Below are 22916 nucleotides of genomic sequence, written 5' to 3'. Positions count from 1 at the left end.
GTTGATGAAGGGCTAGAAATTTCTATATATTATCGTTGAGAGGTATAGTTGCATGAATCCGAGTATAGATCAACGTTTTTTGTATAAGTCGAAGTGAATTGATTCCAAAGTAGCTATAGAGCCAAAAGGTGTGGTTAGTGGTCCCTCATTATAGAGAAATGCCCCAACCTCTGTTTAATGTGCCCATAACATCCATAAAGTTGAATGGGAAGAATTATCTTCTCTGGGCTAAATCTGTTGGAGTGTCTCTCTTAGCCCGGGAAAATGATCCTCACGAAATCTAAATTGGAGGAATTCAATCCTAGATATAGATAGTGGATTCGTGATGATGCCCAAAATGGATCTTGGTGTGGAATAACATGGAACCCAAAGTGAGTTCTAATTTGGTGCTCTTGAACACTACAAAAGATGTTTGGGATACCGTGAAAAAGATGTACTTAGAGCAGAACATCTCTTAGGTCTATCAATTGCACAAGGAAATGTTCTCACTCCAAAAGGGGGATAAGTCCCTTCGTGAGTACTTTTTCCAAATTGACTGGCATGTGGGAAGAGCTCTCAATATATCATCCTATTGGCCCATATGTTATTTTTATGAAGAAACAATTGGAGGATATGAAACTAGTGATACTTTTGTCAAAAGAATATTAGTCGACTAAAGATTATATTTTGAGTGGTGTATCAATCCCTTCAGTTGCAAAAGTTTGTGTTATGCTTCAGAGAGTCCCTTTTGCAAATGAATCTGAAAGTTCTCATGTTAACGGTTTTGATAAAGCTCCATTGGCCACTTCATCCAGTTTCATTGGTTTGCCTAGGGGCCATGGTGATCCAACAGGTGTGGTGGCAAAAGTGGTAGGTTGCCAAGGAGATGTGGAGGTGGTCATAGAGGTAGAGGAGATCGCATATGCACTTATTGTAGTCTAACGAATCATACTGTGAATTTTTGTGGGGATCTCCATGACAAAGTTATAAAGGCTAATTAAGCTCTTGAGATGGACGATGTTTTTATTGATGGTAGACCGAGCACTTCTACTTCATTGAATGTCAGTGGTGATCACATTAGTGTTACACTATCATGGGAAGAATATACATCTCTCTCTTCTAGTAGCTTTACGTTCAACCTCTACATTCAACAATGTTACTTCCACTTCAACAACAACTCTAGCTCAGTTTGGTAAAGTGTACCTCTTGTCATCTCATCCCTCTCCCTGAATCATCGATTCTGGAGCGTCGGATCATATTTCGAGGAATCACAATTTTTTCTTCTTTTGATCGTCTCTTCAAATACGTATGTTACTTTATCTGATGGCACCTCGTCCACTATCATTGGACTTGGTACTACTTAGCTCAATACATCCGTGTCCTTTTCTTCTTGTATGTCCCTGAATTTGCTTTTAGTCTTTTATTTGAAAGTAAACTAACAAAATCTATAAGTTGTTGTCTCCTTTTCTTTTTATTGTGTTTTTCAAGAAGTCAAGACAGGCAGGACGATGGTAGTTGTGAGAGGAATGACTGTATTATTGGGAGAGGGAATCAATAAGTGTTGCAGTGCTTCCCGATGATTTAATAATTCGGTGGCATTGTCCTTTGGGTCATCCATCTCTCTAGAAATTACCAACTCTCATTCCATCCCTTCCGAAGATGTCGAATTTAGGGTGCAAAATGTACCAGCTCAGTAAACATCACAAAACTCATTTTCCATCTAGGGTCAATACTAGGAGTGATGTTTTGTTTAAATCAGTTCATTGTGATGTGTGGAACTAACTCGAGTCCCTAGTTCATTACGTTTCAAGTGTTGTGTTTTCTTTATTGATGATTTTTCTGGAGTGACCTGGTTATATATCATGAAACATAGGTTATAAGTCTTTCATGTATTTCAAAATTTTTATAATGAAATAAAAACTCAGTTTGGTGCAGATTTGTCTATATTTAGATCTGACAATACTTTTGAATTTTTTTAAAATGGATTTTCAGACCTATGTAAAAAGTCAATGCATTATTCATCAGATCTCTTGTGCTGAAACACCTTGACATGGTGAATGGTGATAAAATTGTTTTTCTTAAATTCACAAATGTGAAGAGATGTTGCAAAGGAAAATTTCTTGGGCCACTTGCCTATAACATGGGGAAAAAACATATTTCTTACGTAGGATCGCCAATGTAAGAAGAAGAAGGGATCTTCTATCTAAGATTTGCATGGGTGGCAGATGCATCAAAGAGTCAAGTGACATGGAAGAATCTTTTATTGAATATTTTTTGAATCTTTGTATAAAAGAAGAATTCAAGATGACCACTATAGACAACGTTTCTTTTTACAGTTATTCCTCCCAATTAAGCACAATGGATGGAGAGGGACTTTGATGTGAAAGAAATTAAAGGGGCAATCTTCGCTACAAAGGGCAACAAGGTGTCTAGAGCGGCTCTTTTCACCACGTGCTTTTACCATCAATGCATGTTCATCATGCTTATTCCAAAATAAGAAGTTGCTTGGTAAGTATCGAATTTTCTCCCAATTAACTTGGCAAGAAGCTTATATAAATTTCTAATGAGTCTCATCGAACAGACTTAAAGAGATCACAAGTCTCATCATATCACCATTTCAAGGCACCTTCATAATGGGAGGCAAATCATGGATAGTATTTTTAAATAGCAATAGAGTATGTGGAACCAATATTCGAAATATCAGTATCGCCCAATGTATCGCAACCTTGGGATACAGATACGTATCGGTTATCGCACGGGATATATTGTTTGTATCGCATAATTTATTGCACTTTTTGGAAAATATGGGGAAACATTGGCAAAATGGTTGAATTTTTTTATGAAACTTCAGGGATTATTTAAAAAGACCTTAATACACACTTTTAAATCATAAAATATCAAAAAAGAAGTGCACATAATAAATTTCCTTTGTATAAAGTCCTAAGTTATGCGTTATCTGATTAAACAAAGGTAAATATTCTCAAATATGATGCATACCATTTATAAATGTATAAAGATATGTGTGAAAACATAACCAGTGCATTCAAAAGCAAAAGATATATTAGAAATTAGAAACATACCTGTCAATGATGTGTGTATTCAATATCCACCCTGTCCATCCGTTTTTTCATGTCATTTTAGGACATTATCCAAAAAATGAAGCATATCTGATGCAGGACATGAAATTCAAATATGATGTGCGAGATTTCAGGCTTAAGATCACGTTAGTTCAGAAACAATTACACAAATTCCATATCCCACATGAAAGTCCAAACTATTCAATTAAGCGGAATCTATGCGGGTCCAAGCCTACACATGTTAGGGCTGGATCTGTTAAAATTATAAACCAAACGATGCTCAAAAGATATGCAGTAATCATCCACACATGCACAACAATCAGTCCTTAATATAAGGGACTCACCAATTTCAATTCAAGGAACCCTAGGGTGAGAAAAGGGGTAAATAAATTAAGGATAATGTAATCTAGGGTTAGGGTTTATGAAAAACTGGTATGAGAGGGTAAAGAAGACAACCTGAACTGGAAGACAGTTCCCACGCACGAACAGCAACAATGGCCCAGACGCACGTGCATGTGATCACGGCCGCACATGTGTGTGGCCCACTATTCAGAAAAAGGTCACCTTGGCCCTGGTTGGTCAGGGATGGACCCCAAAACCCCCAAATCTCAGCTCGATCCGATACACGGTTTGTGCGTGGTGGTCCGCCGAAGTTTCAGCCCTCCTGTAGGGCCAGATTCTAGAAATCTGTTATAGAGAGAAAAACGGCTACAATAGAAGATGGATTTGAAGCGTAGATGATTGTAGGAGAATAGAAATATGGATGGAAGAAGGTGGGAAGTATGGATGATAAAAGATAGGGGCGGATCAAGATAGATGTGGCTTCGCACCACGGTAGTTAGCCCTTCGATGAAGGGAGGACTTCGCACCCAATTAGGCTTCACAACTCAGAGAGTAGGAAAACGCAAAATTTTTAGTAATCTTCAATGAATCAAAAGAACTACAAGGGGTGCCTATTTATAGGAAAAACCTATACCCAAAAACTCGCGCCAGGTGCGCAACCTATTACTTGGCGATGAAGTAAACTAAAATTAAAACCAAACAAAGAAATCTAAAGCACTCATGATGTTCTAAATAATAACAATAAACAAAGCCTAAAATATGAAATCAATCCGACTAGTGGGCTACGATCATGAGATCCCATGGTAGGCTTTTATTGATTGTCGGGCCCACTCTTTTGAATCAAAACTTCGTCTCCTAACTAGGAGGCCCTCCCTGGACGTCGTCATCGATCCAAATCGATGGTGGGGTCCTCCTTCTAGCATACGTGCGTAAGGGGCGGCGTGCGTACGCGTGTGCGCGTGATGTCCCCATCAATATCCAATAATCAAGGGGACCATACCATAAGAAGCAATGGTGATTGACCATTAGTGGGCCACAAAAGTTTTGGATCAAGCTGATAATTGTTTTTTCCCTTCATTCAAACTTATGAGGACCACGCAAGTGAAAATAGTTGCAATTGATGCTATCGTCGAAAACTTCTTGGAGCCGTGAAAGGCCTTAATGAATTAATGCTACCATGGATAACAATAGGGCCCACCTCGATGCATGCACGTCGTATCCGCATTGTCCATTTGTTTTGCAACCTGATTTTAGGGGTTAGCCTAAAAAATGAGGCAGTTACAAATTTCTGGTAGATGTGGACCACACCACACAAAATAGTGGCCATTGAATGATCACCATTAAACTTTTTTGGGGCTATAAATTTTTTGGATCAAGCTAATATTTATGTTTTCCCATCCAGGTTTGTCAAACCTTATGAATAATTTGGATGGCAAATAAATATTACGGTAGGCCTTAAAAAGCTTTAATGGTGGACATCATTGCCACCACATTTTCTTATGGTGTGGTACACTTAGCTTACATTTGTATCCTTTTTGGGCTCTTAAAATGACTTATGAAAATGGATGGAGGGTGTGGATGGGCTGGTGTACCACACACCAGCAACGTGTGGGTATGTGTCGTGCGAATGGATTTCCTGCTAAATCCTTTCGCAGGATGGGGCACACCGTGATGTTTGTGAGAAATCTACCTTGTCCATCCGTTTTGTGAGCTTATTTTAAGACTTAAGGCAAAAATTGAGCAGGATCCAAGACTCAAGTGGGCCGCACTAAAGCAAAAGGTGGGTAGGGAAATTCCTATAGTTGAAATCTCCCTGGTTCGACAGTGATGTTTACATTCCATCCATACCGTTCATAAAGTCATTACTACTGGGATGAATTGAAAACAAAAATATTAGACTAATTCAAAAATTTTGTGGCCCCACGAATATTTCAACTGTGGACCTTCAATCCTCACGTTTTTGGCCCACTTGAGTCTTGGATCCGGCTCATTTTTGGCCTCATGCCTTAAAATGTGCTCAAAAAACGAATGGACGGGGTGGATTTCTCACAAACATCACGGTGGACCCCACCTAAGTTTCCAGCGCAGGAACTTCATGCGAAGGCGCCAAGATGAGCGCTGACGATCGCGGAGCTCGAGTTGTACAAACAGTTCAAAGAGATCAGAGTTACATGGGCCCCACAATAATGTATTTATTATATCCACACCGTTCATCCATTTGGAGAGATGATTTTAGATCACGAGCCCAAAAATGAGTCATATCTAAAGCTCAATCGGACCACACCACAAATAGCAGTGAGGACAATGATTCTCACTGTTATAACATTCGTAGGGTCCACCATAACGTTTGTTTTCCATCCAATCTGTTCATGAGGTCACAAAGACCTTGATGAAGAGGAAAAACAAATATCATATCGATCCAAAACTTTTGTGACCCCAGAAGGGTTTCAATGGTAGACATTCAATATCCCGCTACTTTTTTCAGTGTGGTCCACTTAATCTTTGGATCTATCTTATTTTTCGGCTAAAGCCTTGCGACGAGCTCGCCAAATGGACAAACGGTTTCGATATAACAAATACCTCATATAGGACCCACATAACTTCGTGACATCAACACACGATCCAAGTCGGTGATGTGCGATACACCAGTCGATCCGCTTCTGTAAATAAGGGCTAGGGGCCCTTTTTTTTCGAAGTAGAGAGGGTTCCAAGTAGAGAGGGTTCCAGAACCCTAAAATCTCTCCCAAATGCCGATGATTTTGAGGATTTCGACAGATTTCACGCCCAAATCTCTCCAAATCAGAGGGGTTCAATTCGAATGGCCCATCAAGCACAGCTTCCGATCAAGGCGATCTTCTTCATAGGTACTGAAATCTACCGTTGAAAGTTTTTCTTCTTCTTCTTCTTCTTTTTTTTTTTTCATTTTTGTTTTTCGGATAATGATGCTCTCCCAACATCCCAGAGTTGGCTACAGAAGCCCCACTAGGTGTTGTATAGCAAATTTCTTGAAAACAGTAATAAAATCCTGATAAAAGTGATAGTATCGTTGATATCGCATGATATTTAGCGATATCGAACAATATTTGACGATATTTCGATCGATACAAAGTATTCTGTAAAAAATTTCAATTTTTTAGTATCTTCCAAAGGGTTATGTATCGTTGGACCGCGATACCGATAATATCGGCCGATAGTATCGATATTGCGAACACTGTGTGGAACCCAAAAAAAAAAAAAAAAGCAGAGAGGCATCCTAAGAAATGTTGCAAAATCGATATGGAAAAAGCATGCGATCGAGTGGATTAGGCTTTCCTATTATTTATTCTTCAAAGTTTGGGGGTTTGGGAACAAGTGGAGGTGGATCAAATCATGTGTTTGGACAACACACTTTTGTAGCTTGATATATGGATCTCCTAAAGGTTATATTAAAGAGGAAGGGCTCTTTGTCGACAAGATCCACTTTCGATTTCCCTTCTCAATCATTGACAAAGGATCAATAAATTATTGGAACTGACATCTAATGTGAACACCTCAAAAGCTTTATCACCCATCTCCAATTTGCAAATGATACTATCATCATACGTGAAACCTTTGCTGATCGATTAGATGCTACAAAAGACATACTTCTTTGAAGCAGTATCAACTCTAGGGATTGATTTATCCAAAAGAATAATCATGGGTGTGGAAGTCATTCAAGAAGCCCTTTTCTCTGTGCATTGCAAATTGACATCGCTTTCTATGAATTACTTGCACCTCTTGATTGGGGCCAATCCAAGCTCGACATCTATGGACCTAGTGATCAAGAGATTCGGGGAAGGGGAGACTAGCTAGGTGGAAGAAAGCAAAACATAAGAAGGATCCTAGATGTCTCATCATATGAGTGGCAAATAACAGATTCCACTCAACATATGTATTCCTACAAAAAAAAAGAAAAAAAAGAACAACCATAAAAATCTAAATCTAAACTTGAAAGCTTGGACTACCAAAAACTAAACAAATTTGCATAGTTGGACATCCAATAAAGCAGGCCAAATGTTAATGGAGTCAAGCCGTAGGCAACAAGTATCAAGGAAATCAATTAGCACTAAATTTTCTCATTCTTGAGCATGAGTGCAACCTAGAGTAAAAGACATTGGGAATACGATTTTGGAATTGAGAGTGCATGATTCCTAAATTAGTTGAAGAAAGTAAAACATAGAAAGGATACTAGATTTCTTATTATCATAAGAGTAACAAATAAGAGAATATGAAGAAGATAGGACAATATGAACCAGATTCTGCTCAACATGTGTGTTTACACAAAGACTATATAACTCCAAAACTAGAAACCTTAAAACTAAAATGAAGAAGAAAAGGAAAACAAAAATTGCCTAGTTGGATTTCCAATAAAGAGGCCAAGATCAAGGAGTTCTTTTTTTCTTCCCCTTTCTTTTTTGTCATTTACATTTATAATCATCGGCCTATCAAGGTGGTTAATTAGCAATAAATTTCTCATTCCTAAGCATGAGTGCAACCTAGAGTAGAAGACACTGGGAATAGAATTTTGAAGTTGAGAGTGAATGACTCCTAATTTTTTAATAATCTGTCAATCAATTAGAATGATTGAAGCATTGCACACATGATGACAGAGATTGAATTGTTTGGAATTCTGGCTTCCTGTCTAGATCCGAGTGGTATATTGCATATATATACACTTAGGATATTATAGGTTACATGAGATTTAAATTTACAAACAAAGAGGGAAATAACAACATAATAACAACCCTAACAAACATTTGATTTGAAATTTAAAATACAAAATCCTAAGAAACATTTGATTTGAAATTTAAAATACAAAAGAGAGGTTTGTTAGAGAAGATCAAGGGATTTGACTGTCTTTATCGGTGATCTCAGTCAAAGTTACGGATGTTTTTTGCTTAACATCCCCCCACAAGTTGGAGGGGGGGGGAGACACACCTGCAGCTTGTCTCTAAGAAGACAAAACCGAGCTTAACTTAACCCCTCATTGAACACATCAGCAAGCTGGTCTTGTGTGGAAAGGAACTGAAAGGAAATATCCTTGTTAGCAACCTTCTCCCGAATGAAATGAAAATCCACCTCAATGTGCTTAGTTTTGGCATGAAAAACAGGATTGGAAGCCAAGGCTAAAGCACCAATGTTATCACACCAGAGAATAGGAAGAGCAGCAAGTGGAATGCAAAGAGCCTGCAGGAGCATCCGTATCCAATACAACTCGGCAGTGGCAAAGGCAAGAGCTCGGTACTCAACTTCAGTACTGGACCGAGCCACCACAGGTTGTTTCTTAGCTGACCAAGACACCAAGCATGAGCCAAGGAAAATACCATAGCCTGTAATCGATTGACGATCATCAGGATTCCCTACCCAGTCAGAATCACAAAAGGCCTGAAGAGACAGAGGACCTTTTGTGTACCATAAGCCATGATGAATAGTCCCCTTAAGATATCTTAGTACTCTTTTGGCTGCAGACCAATGAGAGGAAGTGGGACAGTGCATAAATTGACAGAGTTGGTTGACAGAGAATGAGATGTCTGGACGGGTGAGGGTGCAGTATTGCAATGCCCCAACCATTTGCCTATATTCTGTCACTTGATCAGCAGTAAGTGGCTCACCACTAGTAAGGGACAACCGAAGTCCTGATGAACATGGTGAGGGAAAAGGTTTAGCTCCTGCCATTTTAGTGCGATGGAGAAGATCATTAATATATTTAGTCTGCCTCAAGTGTAAACCAGAAGAGTCCCTGTGAGCTTGAATGCCAAGAAAGAAATGCAAGTCACCAAGGTTATTCATCTTAAACTGAAGCTGGAGCTGACTGATGAGGGAAGAAATCATGGTCTGATGTGTCTCGATCACTAAGATGTCATCAACATAAATGAGAAAGAACAAATGAACATTATCGTTGTGATAAACAAACAAAGAGGAATCCACAATGGATGAGGTAAAACCAAACTCCAAGAGTGACTGGGACAGCTTCATAAACCAAGCCCGAGGAGCCTGTTTCAGGCCATAAAGCGATTTCTTAGGTCTGCAGACATAATCAGGAAATTCTGAGTTAACAAAACCTCTAGGCTGCTCCATATATACTTCCTCCTGTAACACTCCATCTAAGAAAGCATTAGAAACATCCAGCTGAGTGATAGTCCAATCAAATTGAATGGCAAGAGTAAGAACAATCCAATAGTTGCAGGCTTGATGACTAGACTAAAAGTCTCAGTATAGTCTATGTCACTTTCTTGTTGATAGCCAATAGCAACCAACCTTGCCTTAAATCGATCAACCTCACCCGTTAAGGTTTGTTTCACCTTGTAAACCTACTTGTTATCAATAACAGTATGGTTAACAGGTCTAGGACAGAGAACCCAAGTTTTATTGGTCATCAAAGCATCATACTCCTCTTGCATGGCATGACACCAAGCCGGATCAAGAGATGCTTGTTTGTAAGAACTAGGTTCAAGAGGTACCATAGTACAGGTTAAAGCAATAGGTGGGTGTTTAGTGGAGTGGAAGGAGGTGAAATTAGGGAACTCACGGGTTTTGAGGGTGCCTGTTTGGGATCTAGTGGTCATAGGATGCAATTTTGGAGGTTGAGTGTTAATAGGAGGCGAGGAAGGTATGCAAGGTGCAGGGGTAGCTGAAATGGACAAAGGAATAGATTGAAATGGAGGGTCAGAAGTGGATATATTGGTAGGAGGAGAATCTGATTCGGTAGAGGAAGGTGTTTCAGTGACTGTAAGAGAAGGATTAGGATGAGGAAAAAATAGGAGGAGAATGAGATAAATCAAAATTTGAAATAAAAGGAATGGGAGGAGATGTACCTATCGAGGAAGACATGCTGTTAGAGGTAGAGATGGATTGCACTTCTTCAACTGCAGGAAACTTAGATTCATTAAACACAACATGCCGAGACACATATATCCTATGAGAAAAAGGATCAAGACACCTGTACCCTTTTTGATTGGAGTTGTAACCTAGGAAAATACACCTCTTAGTTCTAAACATCAGTTTGTTAGAGGAGGAAGGCCGTAGGAGAGGATAACATGCACAGCCAAAAGATCGCAAGGCTGAATAATTAGGATCTGTACCAATGAGCTTAGAATAAGGAGTTTGATTATCAAGAATAGCTGTAGGTAGCCGATTAATGAGAAAAATGGCTGTAAGAAAAGCATCAACCCAATAAGTAGTAGATAAGTGAGATTGAGCCAACAAAGATAACCTTATTTCTGTGACGTGTCTATGTTTTCTCTCGGCCACTCCATTCTGTTGAGGTGTGTGTGGATAGGTGACTCTATGATGGATCCCATTGTTTTAAAGGAACAATTGAAAGTGTTTGGACGTGTATTCCCCACCTCCATCAGTTTGAAGTTGCTTAATTTGCACGACAATTGATTATCAATTAGGAGTTTAAATTTACCAAAGCAAACATACACATCTGATTTGTTATGAATAGGATAAAGCCAAGAATAACGAGAAAAATCATCAATAAATATAACATAATAACAACAACCACCAAGAGATTTGGTGGAACAAGACCACACATCAGAATGAATAAGCTCAAGAGGAGAGCTAGAAGTTTGCATAGAATTAGAGAAAGGAAGTTGTTTACTTTTGCCAAATTGGCAAGGTTCACAACATTAGAATTATTTAAAGAACCAACAAAAGGAAGAGAGTGTTTGTTCAACAAAAACAATACAACTGAATTGGAAGCATGCCCTAATCTAGAATGCCAAATTGAAACAGGTGCTTTAACTCCTACAATGGCTGCCATAGCAAGCGGCTTATTGAGATCTAAATTCCGCAACTTGAGAGGATAGAGTCCACCACTACTCTTGCCTTCCAGCAATGTCTGCCCCGTGTGATTGTCCTTAACAAAATAGTGAGTTCCAGTGAGTATAAAGAAGCAATGGTTATCTAGACAGAATTGATTGATGGAAAGTAAATTTGCACAAGCTTGAGGACAATGAAGAACACGATCTAGTTTAAGTTTGGAAGTAAGAGTATGAAAAATGGTAGAACCAGTGTTATGGATACTCAAACCTTGTCCATTACCAACAGCAACATTCTCTTAACCAGTGTAAGGTTGATGGAGTGTCATCTGCTCAAGATTGGCCGTGATGTGCTAATTAGCTCCACTGTCAGCAAACCAAGTCTCTTCACCTTCTTGTGTGGCATTAGAGTGTGCAACCATTGCAGCCAGTTGAGCTGGAGGATGTCGGCCTTGGTAAGCATAGTCCATGCAGTGGAAACAGTCAAGAGCTCTATGATTAGACTTGCCACAGATCTGACAGGGTGATCTGGGGGTGCTGAATGGCTGCTACTGTTGCTGATTGGGTTTTGGAAACTGATAAGGCTGCTGGTTGGACTGTTTAGGAGGAGCTAGAGAGCGGTAAGGTGTTTGCAATGAGGGCTAGTTTGATTTTCCAGGATATTTGGGCTTGCGGTTAGTGAAGTTTTGGTGCTGGGAATTTTGGTTGGAGCGTGGAGGAAAGTTGTTCTGCTGGGAATTTTGATGTTGGGGTTTTCGGGCAAAGAAGGCAAAGTTATTGGTGTCAAGTGAAATGGTTTTGAGTTGGTGCTCAAGTAAGAGCTCATTAGATAGTAGTTCAGCTTGAAAATCTTCAAAAGAGATAGTTCTATCTCGGGAAGCAATAGAAAGAGATGTGATAAGAGGACGGAAAGAAGGATTCAAACCAGAGACAATATAATTAATCAGATCATCATCATCATCAATGTGTTTCCCGGCTGCACCAAGTTCTGCCACAATCTCCTTTGCATTATCTAGATAGGTGGAGCAATTTCTAGAGCCATGAGATAGGGACTGAAGTCTTCTCTTCAGATGGCCAATCCGAGATTTGGACTGAGAGGCAAACTTGTTGGATAAAGTAGTCCAAGCAGCCTTTGCAGAAGTGATGCCATAAACCGAGGGTGTCACCTTATGAGAAAGAGTGGCACTAATCCAACCAAGAACATACTGATCCTTTTTGTGCCATAAAAGAAAAGCTGGATTGAGATTAGAGGTCTGTCTTCCCTGATCATCTGAGAGGAACTTATCTGGGCACGGTTCTGAACCATCCACGATGCCCATCAAATCATTACTTCTGAGTACAACAACAATTTGTGATAACCACATGAGATAATTCTCCCCATCAAGCTTAGCCAAAACAAGTTGACTAAGGTTAGGAGCAACAAAAGCAACAACATGAGAGTTTGAAGAAAAGGAAGCCATGAGGATAAGATAGGAGAAAATATATGGATTAAACGTTAGTCAAGGGCTTTGATACCATGATAGAGATTGAATTGTTTGGAATTCTGGCTTCCTGACCAAATTTGAGAGGTATATTGCATATATATACACTTAGGATATTGTAAGTTACAAGAGATTTAAATTTACAAACAAAGAGGGAAATAACAACCCTAACAAATATTTGATTTGAAATTTAAAATACAAAATCCTAACAAACATTTGATTTGAAATTTAAAATACAAAAGAGAGGTTTGTTGGAGAAGATCAAGGGATTTGACTGTCTTTATCAGTGATCTCAGTCAAAGTTACAGATGTTTTCTGCTTAACACATGATTACCGCAATGTTAGAAAACTGTTAACGAATTTTGGGGTCCTACTCATCGGGAAATGCGAATAGGATTCATTCATTTTGGAGTGCATGGTTTGGTGATCCAAACCATTGATCTGATGGGCCCCAATGAAGATACAACACTTTGATATTGGATTTTTTTACTGTTAACTGTGGACTGCTGCTTCATTTGCTAATTGTTTATTTGCAGGCCACCATATTATAAGTGATGGGAACAAATCCAAAAGCTTTCCACGACATCTCCCACCAATTCATCAAATCAATAGTTCAGATCACCATGCCATGGGACCCATGTTGATGGAATCCTGAATGTCAACAAATTGTATTTGTTGATGAGTATAACTCCTTAACTTCTCATAATAGATAAATAAGCTAATCACCATGGCTTAATTAAGACAAGGTTGTCAAAGCAGAGACCCCACATAAATACAAAATATCAACCAAATAAAGAGATTCTTGTTAAGCTCACAGCTTTCATTCGTTTACTATGGAAAAGAAGCTGCAGAGGAAGCCAATTCTTTAGATAAAGAGGATAGAACAAGGGCGGATCTATATACTGGATTTTACCCCTAATCTAACCGTGTCAGATCTAGCGACTTAGATAATCCCAATTGGCAACGAGATCTCAATAAAAGACAAACAGAAGATCCTTTCAGTTGCTTTGATGGCCGAATTTGATCAAATTCGAAAAAGTCATCAGTAACCCAAAAAAGGTAAGTCGAGTTGGCTACTGTCATGGGACGGATGTCACACGTCTTGCTCACGTGGCAGAGTCAACTACTCACCTTAGTGGCCCCATGCCTGATAATGGGTAACGATTGAAATACGGCCATGCTAAAAACAGATTCGGCCGATGTACCATAGCATCACATGGAAGAAACCCTTAGGCCGAAATCAATGAAGCAGCTACCAAGCAATGTAAAGGCAACACCAAGTAGGCTAATTTTCACATCGCATAACACACACGTTCAAGCAGAGGAGAAGATAACAATCATCTACACATGGTGTCATGAGAAAACTCTCATTCACGTGATGGGCACAAGATGTATGCTCCAGTGTTTGAGTTGTCGCTATCGCTACAAATTTCACTGGTCGGAGATAAAGATAAAATATTATTTTTGCCGATAATATCACCGATAACCGGAAATGCGGGGAAAAATGGTGAAACATAAGAATAATGGTGGAATTTTTTAGTGAAACTTTAGGAGATGCTAAAATACACATATTTGTATATTTAGGAATCAAAACATTGCAGAAAGAATGCATACGTAATAAATTTCCATTAATAGGGCCTAAAAGTATATGTTGTCATAAGAAATTAGTCCAATAGTAAAACAACAATCACTTAAATCTTATTAAACTAATTAACAAGCAAATAAACATGCATAAGTATTCATGCATTACATATTTATGCATATAAACACAATACACATGCATGATGATCCAACCATCCACCCATTCATCCATCCAACCATCCACCATCCATCCCATCCATCCATCCAACCATCTCATCCATCCATCCATCCAACCATCCCATCCCATCCATCCATTTAACATCTAACCATCCATCCATCCCATCCAAACATCCATCTAACAATCCAACCATCCCATCCAATCATCCATCCATCCATCCATCCAACAATCAACTAATCTATCCAATCATTCAACTATCCCATCCATCAATCCATTCATCCATCCAACTATCCAAATCCATCCATACATCCATCTAACCATCCAATCATCTAAACATCCATCCATCCCATCCAATCATCTAAACATCCATCCATCCCATCCGATCATCCAACCATGCATCCATCCACCCAAACATCTAACCATCCCATCCAATCATTCATCCATCCATCCCATCCAATCATCCATCCATCCAACTACCCACCCAAACATCCATCCATCCCATCCAATCATCCATCCATCCAACTGCCCACCCAAACATCCATCCATCCCATCCAATCATCCATCCATCCAACTGCCCACCCAAACATCCAACCATCCCATCCAATCATCCATCCATCCAACTGCCCACCCAAACATCCATCCATCCCATCCAATCATCCATCCATCCAACCATCCAACCATCCCATTCAACCATCTAAACATACATTCGTCCATCCCATCTATCCATCCAACCATGCCATCCGTCCATCCATCCAACCATACTATCCAATTATCCAACCATCCATCCCATCCCATCCCATCCACCTATTCATTCATCCAACTAACCATCCACCCAAGCATCAAACCATCCATCCATCCAATTATTCATCCAATCATCCAAAATTCATCCGTCCATCCAACCGGCCATCTAGCCATCTAGCCATCCCATCCAGTCATCCAAACATCCATCCAACCATCCAACTATTCCAACCCTCCCTTTATTCATCCAACCATTCATCCATCCCATCCAATCATCCAAACATCCATCCAACCTTCCAAATATTCCATCCCTCCCTTTATTCATCCAGCCATTCATCCATCCCATCCAATCATCCAAACATCCATCCAACCTTCCAAATATTCCATCCCTCCCTTTATTCATCCATCCCATCCAATCATCCAAACATCCATTTGTGTCCACGAATTAGAGGTTTGGATTGTTCAAATAGTCTCATTTTGGGATTGTGACTTAGGTAACCTACTTCCACAATTTAATTGGTGTATTATGAGTTAATATGTATGCCACGTGTACAATTTTTAAGTGCTCGTGTATCAATCATCAAACATTGCCAAGTATCATATAACTGCTTTATATCTTGATTCTACACAGTAGACCCTTTTTGGAAAATGACAGAAATAGAGCCTTGGAAGTTGAAACTGACAAAGAGAGTAAAGAGTCATTAATTTTGGTTAGAGAGAGAGAGAGAGAGAGTCGTTGCAAGGAGGAAGAAGAAGAATAAGATGAAGTAGATTTTTGCCCCAAAGCCATTGACGGTGGAGTTGCCTCAAATCAAATGCTCGAATATCCAAATAGATGCAGTAAGAGGTGCCGGAATTGACAACCCAAACCAGATCTAAAGCAATTTCAACACATCCTCTTGATTTTCTATTTTTTTTTATTTTTTATTTTTTTGATTTTCTAGTATTTACGCACAAAGCAACTGGTGGAAGTCGAATGTCGTTGGATTGATATTTTCGTGATATTTAAAGATAATATCGTCGAAAGTGTTGAATGACAATGGTGCATGGGAGTTTTAGGTGTTGATTATGCCCGATAATATCGAAAATATCATCATTTTATCGTTTCAGCGATAAAATCGCCGAAAACTTGCCGAAACCCTAAAGAGATGCGATATATGGGGGAGTCTATGTCAGTGACTCGTCGATACCGATATTATCAATAATATCGTCGACAATATGAATATATGTATGCGCAACCAATGGCTAACCCATGACAAATGACTAACACCTGTGAGCGTTGTAGAATAGGCCATAACCGTTTACAGGCACAAACAGTTATTTCCACATCATTAAATTTGAGTGGCTACAAAGATTCTTTCCAGCTACCGTCTAAAATTTCTATAAATAGGAGGAAGGTCGAAGGCCCCAAGCCCTCGCCAACCTAATAGAAAACAACTCTATAGTACAACATTGCTTATCCTAATTTAGTTTTAGCTTAGCCTAGCTTAGCTCTTAGTGTAATCCGGTCAGTCTATGCTGCTACAGTGGACCGATATTGGCTTAGGAGTAATGTAATTCCCTTCATCTATACCCGATCGGCCGTTACGGGGCATAACAATCATTACCCTTGTAATGGTCAAAAAACGACCACTTTTTTTCTATTTAAATTCATTTTTCTCCTCAGTTTTTCACTTTTCTCATTCCCAAAACTTTCCTAAATTATTCTAGAGCAAATTTCAACTTTCTTATTATAGTTTTTAGGATTAAAACCGTTGATTAAAGCGATTTGAGTGAATAAAAACTCCAATGGCCATTTTTTCAAAAAATCAAAAAGAAAAAGTGGTATTTATGCCTTTTTTTCACAATTTCTAGTTCTAATGCTTGATCGTGATGTGTGAATATTAAAGACAGTCATTTTCATAAATTCACCAGATAACTAGATACAACATTCTCACCGAAGCGTAAACTGTTATGCTACCATAAATATGTTCAAAAAAAAAAAATGAATACATATTTGCAGTATTTACATGATTCTAGATTTTCTAAATATTTTTCTAGAATTTTTTGGGCAAATTTTTTTTTTCAACCATTACAAGGGTCATAACAGTCGTTAGGCCCCCATATCAGTAATGGTGGTGACCGTTATGACCACCGTTACCAATATGGAATACCTTGATCTCTGCTATCACAATGAGAAACAATCATTTCGGTTGAAAGGCAAAAAAAAAAAAAAAAAAAAACTCATTTGAAGGACAAGCCCTCCCTTTCGCAAATCATCTAGTCTCTATTATTGGTGGTTGAATAGACAGCTAAACTACTAAGTTCTCAGTCATAGACGACCATCTTTGGTCTCTCTATCTATCTCGGCGTTTGGGGTCAAAGTCGTTCAGATTGGATTGAGCCACATTAGTCTTTACCACGCCCGACATCAAGTACATGTACCAACAACCAAATTTCGAGCCAAAAAACTGAGAAATAATTTCCATGATCTTGATGCACTCTTCCTTTGTAAAATAAATTTCCATTATTAAGAAAAAAATAAATGGTCATTGACAAGAATAGAGGAGGGGGGACCACAAAATTGGAGGTTTAAAGGGAGTCTCCAAAGTCTAGAGGCTTTTGCCAAACCAAGACAAAGTATGTGGAATGTAGCTCAGGTAGGAATAATTATAAAGGTGATCTTTAATTTTAAAAGAAAAAGAAAAAAAAAAAAAAAGAAGAAGAGGAAACTGCCAAGATTCCTCAAAGCAGTTTGTTTCGTTACCTAGACTCTATTATTCAAATGAAGTGAGAGTTTGGCCATGTTTTTATTTAGTCAATTTAGCTAGGTGGATTAAGTGGTGTGGTTCTTTAGTGTTGTGTGATCGCCGCATGCCTATGAAACTAAGGGCAGGTTTTACAAGACACATATTCAACCAGTTGTGCTTTTTGGGTCAATCTGTTGAGCAGCTAAGAGCCAACACAAGCAGATAATGACTGTTGAAGAGATGGGAATGTTGCGATGGATGTTTTTTCCCCACTAGGTAAGATAGATTACGAATTAGTTTAAGTGGTCTAGGAGTAGTCACAATGAGTAAAATGCTGGAGAAGCAATTTGGATGGTTTGGTCATGTGCAACAAAGATCGTAGATGGCTCCTATAAGTTGGGATGAAGGTTGTATAGGGCTTAGATCGATGTGGTTATAAGGGACAGAGGGCTTGTTCACTTACCGAGGATAGGGATTGTTGGAACAAGATTTGTGAAGTGGACCCAAATAGTTGGGACAAGTCTATGACGATGACTAAAAGGTGGCTCATATGCACAGATGAATTGAACTGCAAGCAGTCCAAAAAAGGGAAAATGACCAAATTGTAATGATTTTTCCTAGTATTCAGAATGAGGAAGACCCATCAAATTGAAGCCACTCTCCTCGCTAATCCAACTTTGAAGTAACATAGTTCTGATTCAGAGATCAGTCCCTGAATATTAGTGCTAGAGAAGATAGATCATAGTTGGGCCATTTCCACTTTATTCATCATCATCATCATCTAAGTCTCATCCCAATTACCAACTAATTGGGGTCAGCCACATGAATCATTTTCTACCATTCCACTATATCAAGGGCCATAACTTCATTTGGACCATAGCTCATCAAGTCTTTTCCTACTACCTCCACCCATGTCATTTTGGGCCTTCCCCTTGCCCTTTTGGAACCTTCGACTCATGCCAACTCATTCCTAATTAGTGCAGTTCTTGGTCTCTGTTGCATATGACCAAACCATGTAAGTTTACTTTCCGTCTTTCCCTCATCTTATCACCTGTTGGTGCTACTCCTAAATTCCCTTGAATGCATTCATTCTAATTCTATCCTTCCTTGTCTTGCTAGTCATCCATCTCCACATCCTCATTTCAGCCACAAGCATCCTGTGAACATGATCATTTAACTGCTCAACATTCTGCCCCCATAAAGCATGGTTGGTCTTATAGCTATCAATTGTTCAAGATTTCCACTTTATTAGACTAACGATTGGAATTCAAATTGGATAATGAATCCAAACACAGCCAAAGAGGGAAGAGTCATTAAAGTACATACCAACAAAACTTGTCTCACTATTTCACCTCGATCTGGCTGCAACCAGGCTTCTTGGAAACTCCCAAATCAATCATTTTCCTCCTCACCCATTCAACATCTTCCCATCTCTCAGCTTCAGCATAAATGTTCGACAAGAGAACATAATCACCATCTCTAAGAGGCTCCAATTCAGCAAGCTTTCTGCAGACTTCCTCAGCCAATTCCACTTTACTGTGTGTCCGGCAAGCACCCAACAATGTTCTCCACAATACACAGTTTGCCTTGAATGGCATTGTTTTGATGACCTGGTGGGCCTCATCCAGCAAACCCCACCGGCTGAGAAGATCAACCATGCATCCATAGTGCTTTATATCAGGCCTGATCTTGTACTCATCTGTCATTCTGCGGAAGAAGCAGCGGCCCGCTTCAACAAGACCCTTGTGGCTACAGGCAATTAGGACCCCAATGAAAGTAACACGGTTAGGCCTAGCCTCATCCTGTTTCTCTTCCATGGATGAAAACAATTCAAGAGCTTCATCGCTGTGACCGTGAAGCGCCAAAGCCACAATCATCGAATTCCAACAGCTCACATGTTTCATGCTCATTCCATCAAAGATTTCACGGGCAAGCTTCAAGCTACCACATTTTGCGTACATATCCAGTAGCGCATTCCCCAAGACCCCTTCTATTTTAAACCTATTCTGTTTCAAGAATTCATGGATATCCCTACCCATCTCTAGAGCTCCAGTTTCTGTGCATGCGCCAAGAACCGATATGATTGTTATCTCAGTTGGTTTAACTCCATTAATTTGCATCTGGTGAAAGAGCTGCAATGCCTGACTGTAATTTCTACTCTGGATGTAACCAGCCATCATGGAGTTCCAAGAAGCTGCATCCCGCTCAGGCATCCTTTCAAAAACTCTTGATGCAGCTTCAATGTTTCCCAATTTAACGTGTCTGGTGATCATGGTATTCCAGGAAACCACATTTTTTCCAGGATTATTTTCAAACAGAAAATCCGCGGAGACAAAATCATTGGATCTATCATATGCCACTATCATGGTATTCCATGAAACAACTGTTTTCTCCATCATTCCATCAAATATTCTGCGGGCAAGATCAAGACTTCCACATTGCGAGTACATGAATATCAAGGAATTCTGAATAAAAGTATCGAAATCAAGACCTGATTGAATAATCCTGCAATGGAGCTCGGCACCCTTTTTAATGTAAACAAACCCATCATTTTCTTCTGCCACCAAAACTCTAGCACAAGCCTTGAGCACAAATGGGTAAGTGAAGTTATCAGATTTTACATTCCTACGCTGCATCTGATTGTATAGATTAATAGCTTCAATTGGAAAAATGCTTTGAGAGTAAGCCCGGATCATAGTGTTGTAAAGAAACGGATCATGGACAGCAGTGTTCTCAAAAAATGATCGGGCATACTCAAGGCTGCCAGAAGCCGATAGAGATGAGAAGCTAATCAGCCTGCAAACCACAGAAGACTTATCACTAAGACCTGTCTTGGTTATAAGAGCATGTGCTTGCTTCAATTCTTTCATGCTAGAAACTTGTTGAAGAAGAGATAAAATGTTTTTCTTGACTGAAGAAAGGCACCGTGTATTCATACTAGCAACAACAATGCTACCAATCACTTTTCAATAGCTTAATGGATAACAGGTCCACATCTCAAAGATTTGATTTCTGAAGCTAATATATCAGGACATACAAACATGTGGCAATTCTCTTTCATCGTGGCATTATTGTTTGGTGGTTGCTACAGCTAATATCATGTCCTTCTCTCACACATTTGTCAATAGGCAAAATTATAAAGACTTTGGTAACCACGAAAGCCTTGGATGTTTTAATGCTTATGGACCCACTTGCTAAAATAATATTCCAACTCATCCCAGGCATTTGTTAATGCTTTTCTACATCCAACGCAATATCCTTATCTGGGAGATTTCTACAAACAGGAATTATGGGAGTCGCAATGCTAACAGCTACTATTCAGGTATCAAATGCTTAAAGACCCACAAGATGGAATAAGATTCCCACACATCTTGACCATTTTGCTATCGCATTACCACATCCAAAACCATCTCTTTCTTTGATGCCTACAAGAAACAATGGCAACATCACCAGCTATTATTCGGTTATCCAAAAGCATAAACACCCAAATGCTAAAACAAGATTGTCATTCATCCCAGGCTTCTGTTCATGAATTTCCCCATCGAATATCATATCCTACTCCGAAAGCAATCCCATAAGCAGACCTATCAAAGTGGTAGCGCTGCCGTTCGTTTTTATTACCTTCCTTTTGAATATCCATATGCTAAAACAAGGCACGTAACTTAGATTAAAAGTTGTCTTTCATCAGATGCATGTTTCATACATGTTACATAAAGTTCTACGTTCAATAACACAATAGCCTTCTCTAAGGTATTTCAACAAACAGATAATACACCTTGGCGAAACCACCAAATCTTTCAGCCATTCGATGAGTAAAGAAAGACACATATGCTAAAGCAAGGAATATGACTAACATTTAACCACCCTCTTTCATCACAGACACGTCATATCTTGATCGCTGACGCATTTCCACAAACATGGAGTACTACATCAGCTTTTTGCATTTTCCCCCCTTTATGAGTGACGATCCAGATGCTAAAAACAAAGCATATAAGATCAGATGTGGAAATTCTCCTTCACAACAAGCATCTAGTCAATTTCTACATCAAGACCACTTTATCCTTCTCTACGACGCGTTTCTTCAAACATATGATTTGAAAAACAAAAAAATATGGGAAGTTGGTACACTTTGCCAGACTTGAATTATTCATACATACGCATGGGCTCAGAAAGTGCATACCTGGAATAAACATCACTCAAATGAACCGTATCAAACCGTGGGGCCCACTTGAAATGGGTCATAACCCTGAGGCCAAATTGATTGGACGATCTTAAACTTCCGACCAGTGGACGTTTGTTTGTAGAATTGAGGCCGTTCAATGATTATAATTCTAACCAATCGACCGATTGGGAAATCCAGTTCAATGCCAAAGCCGATTAGCTGCGACCACATCCACGTGGGTGCGACCCTCACTGTCGACCCACCTCCATCTCTGGGTTTTGTAACGAAGCTGTCCAACCCTTTTGCCATCTTATTTTAACACATGATCCCAAAAATAAAGCACTTACACTTTTCAGGTGGACCACACGATATGGATTGAATTCCCACCATTAAAAGATTGTTTTGAATCATCTCTTCATCCTGGTCATTGTCACCTTATTAATAGGTTGGACGTTCAACAAACACTGCTCCCGTGGTATAGGCTGCTTGACATTTGTATTTACTTTTTTGGCAAAATATACGGACGATTAGGGTGGGCTCCACAGTCAGGGTCAAACACACCTGGCTGAATCTGGGTTGCAGCTAATCAACTTTTAGTTATGACCCAGTTAGGCAGGCCCTGCTACTTGTACCGTTTAAATGAGTTATGCTCACCGAACAAGCGTGATCTGGGTTCCACACCTACACACGTAGCCCCGTTCTCGGCATTGAGAAATTTACGACTGTGGACCCTACCTTTTATCCAGCGGTTTTTATGAAAGCAATACAAACTTAACATACGAACTTAGACCTGCTCGTACGGACAGCGAATTTGAGGACGAAACTACCCCCCTCTCCACTGCATTGCTTTCAGTCCCGTTTCTTTCAC

At 39.4% G+C, this 22916-nt stretch overlaps 1 protein-coding gene across 6 annotated transcripts in view; it reads right to left on the bottom strand.

Moving 5' to 3' along the window:
• Positions 1 to 22538, bottom strand: part of LOC131223826 (pentatricopeptide repeat-containing protein At1g09220, mitochondrial-like) — a 40543-nt gene extending 18005 nt beyond the window's left edge. Inside the window, exons 1-2 of one of the 6 annotated variants that reach the window (XM_058219334.1) lie at positions 22067 to 22538; positions 19213 to 20682 (exon numbers count right to left, since the gene is read on the bottom strand). In XM_058219334.1, coding sequence (XP_058075317.1) covers positions 19230 to 20682; positions 22067 to 22128 — 1515 coding nt within the window. In that variant the 5' untranslated portion in view covers positions 22129 to 22538 and the 3' untranslated portion in view covers positions 19213 to 19229. The other 5 variants (XM_058219335.1, XM_058219336.1, XM_058219339.1 and 2 more) reach the window with 5 other exon arrangements.
• Positions 22539 to 22916: the final 378 nt, after the last annotated feature.

This window comes from Magnolia sinica, chromosome 13 (assembly GCF_029962835.1).
Source record: "Magnolia sinica isolate HGM2019 chromosome 13, MsV1, whole genome shotgun sequence".
Classification (NCBI taxonomy): domain Eukaryota; kingdom Viridiplantae; phylum Streptophyta; class Magnoliopsida; order Magnoliales; family Magnoliaceae; genus Magnolia; species Magnolia sinica.
Note: the sequence above shows the minus strand (reverse complement) of the source record. Positions and strands in the feature narration are given on the sequence as shown.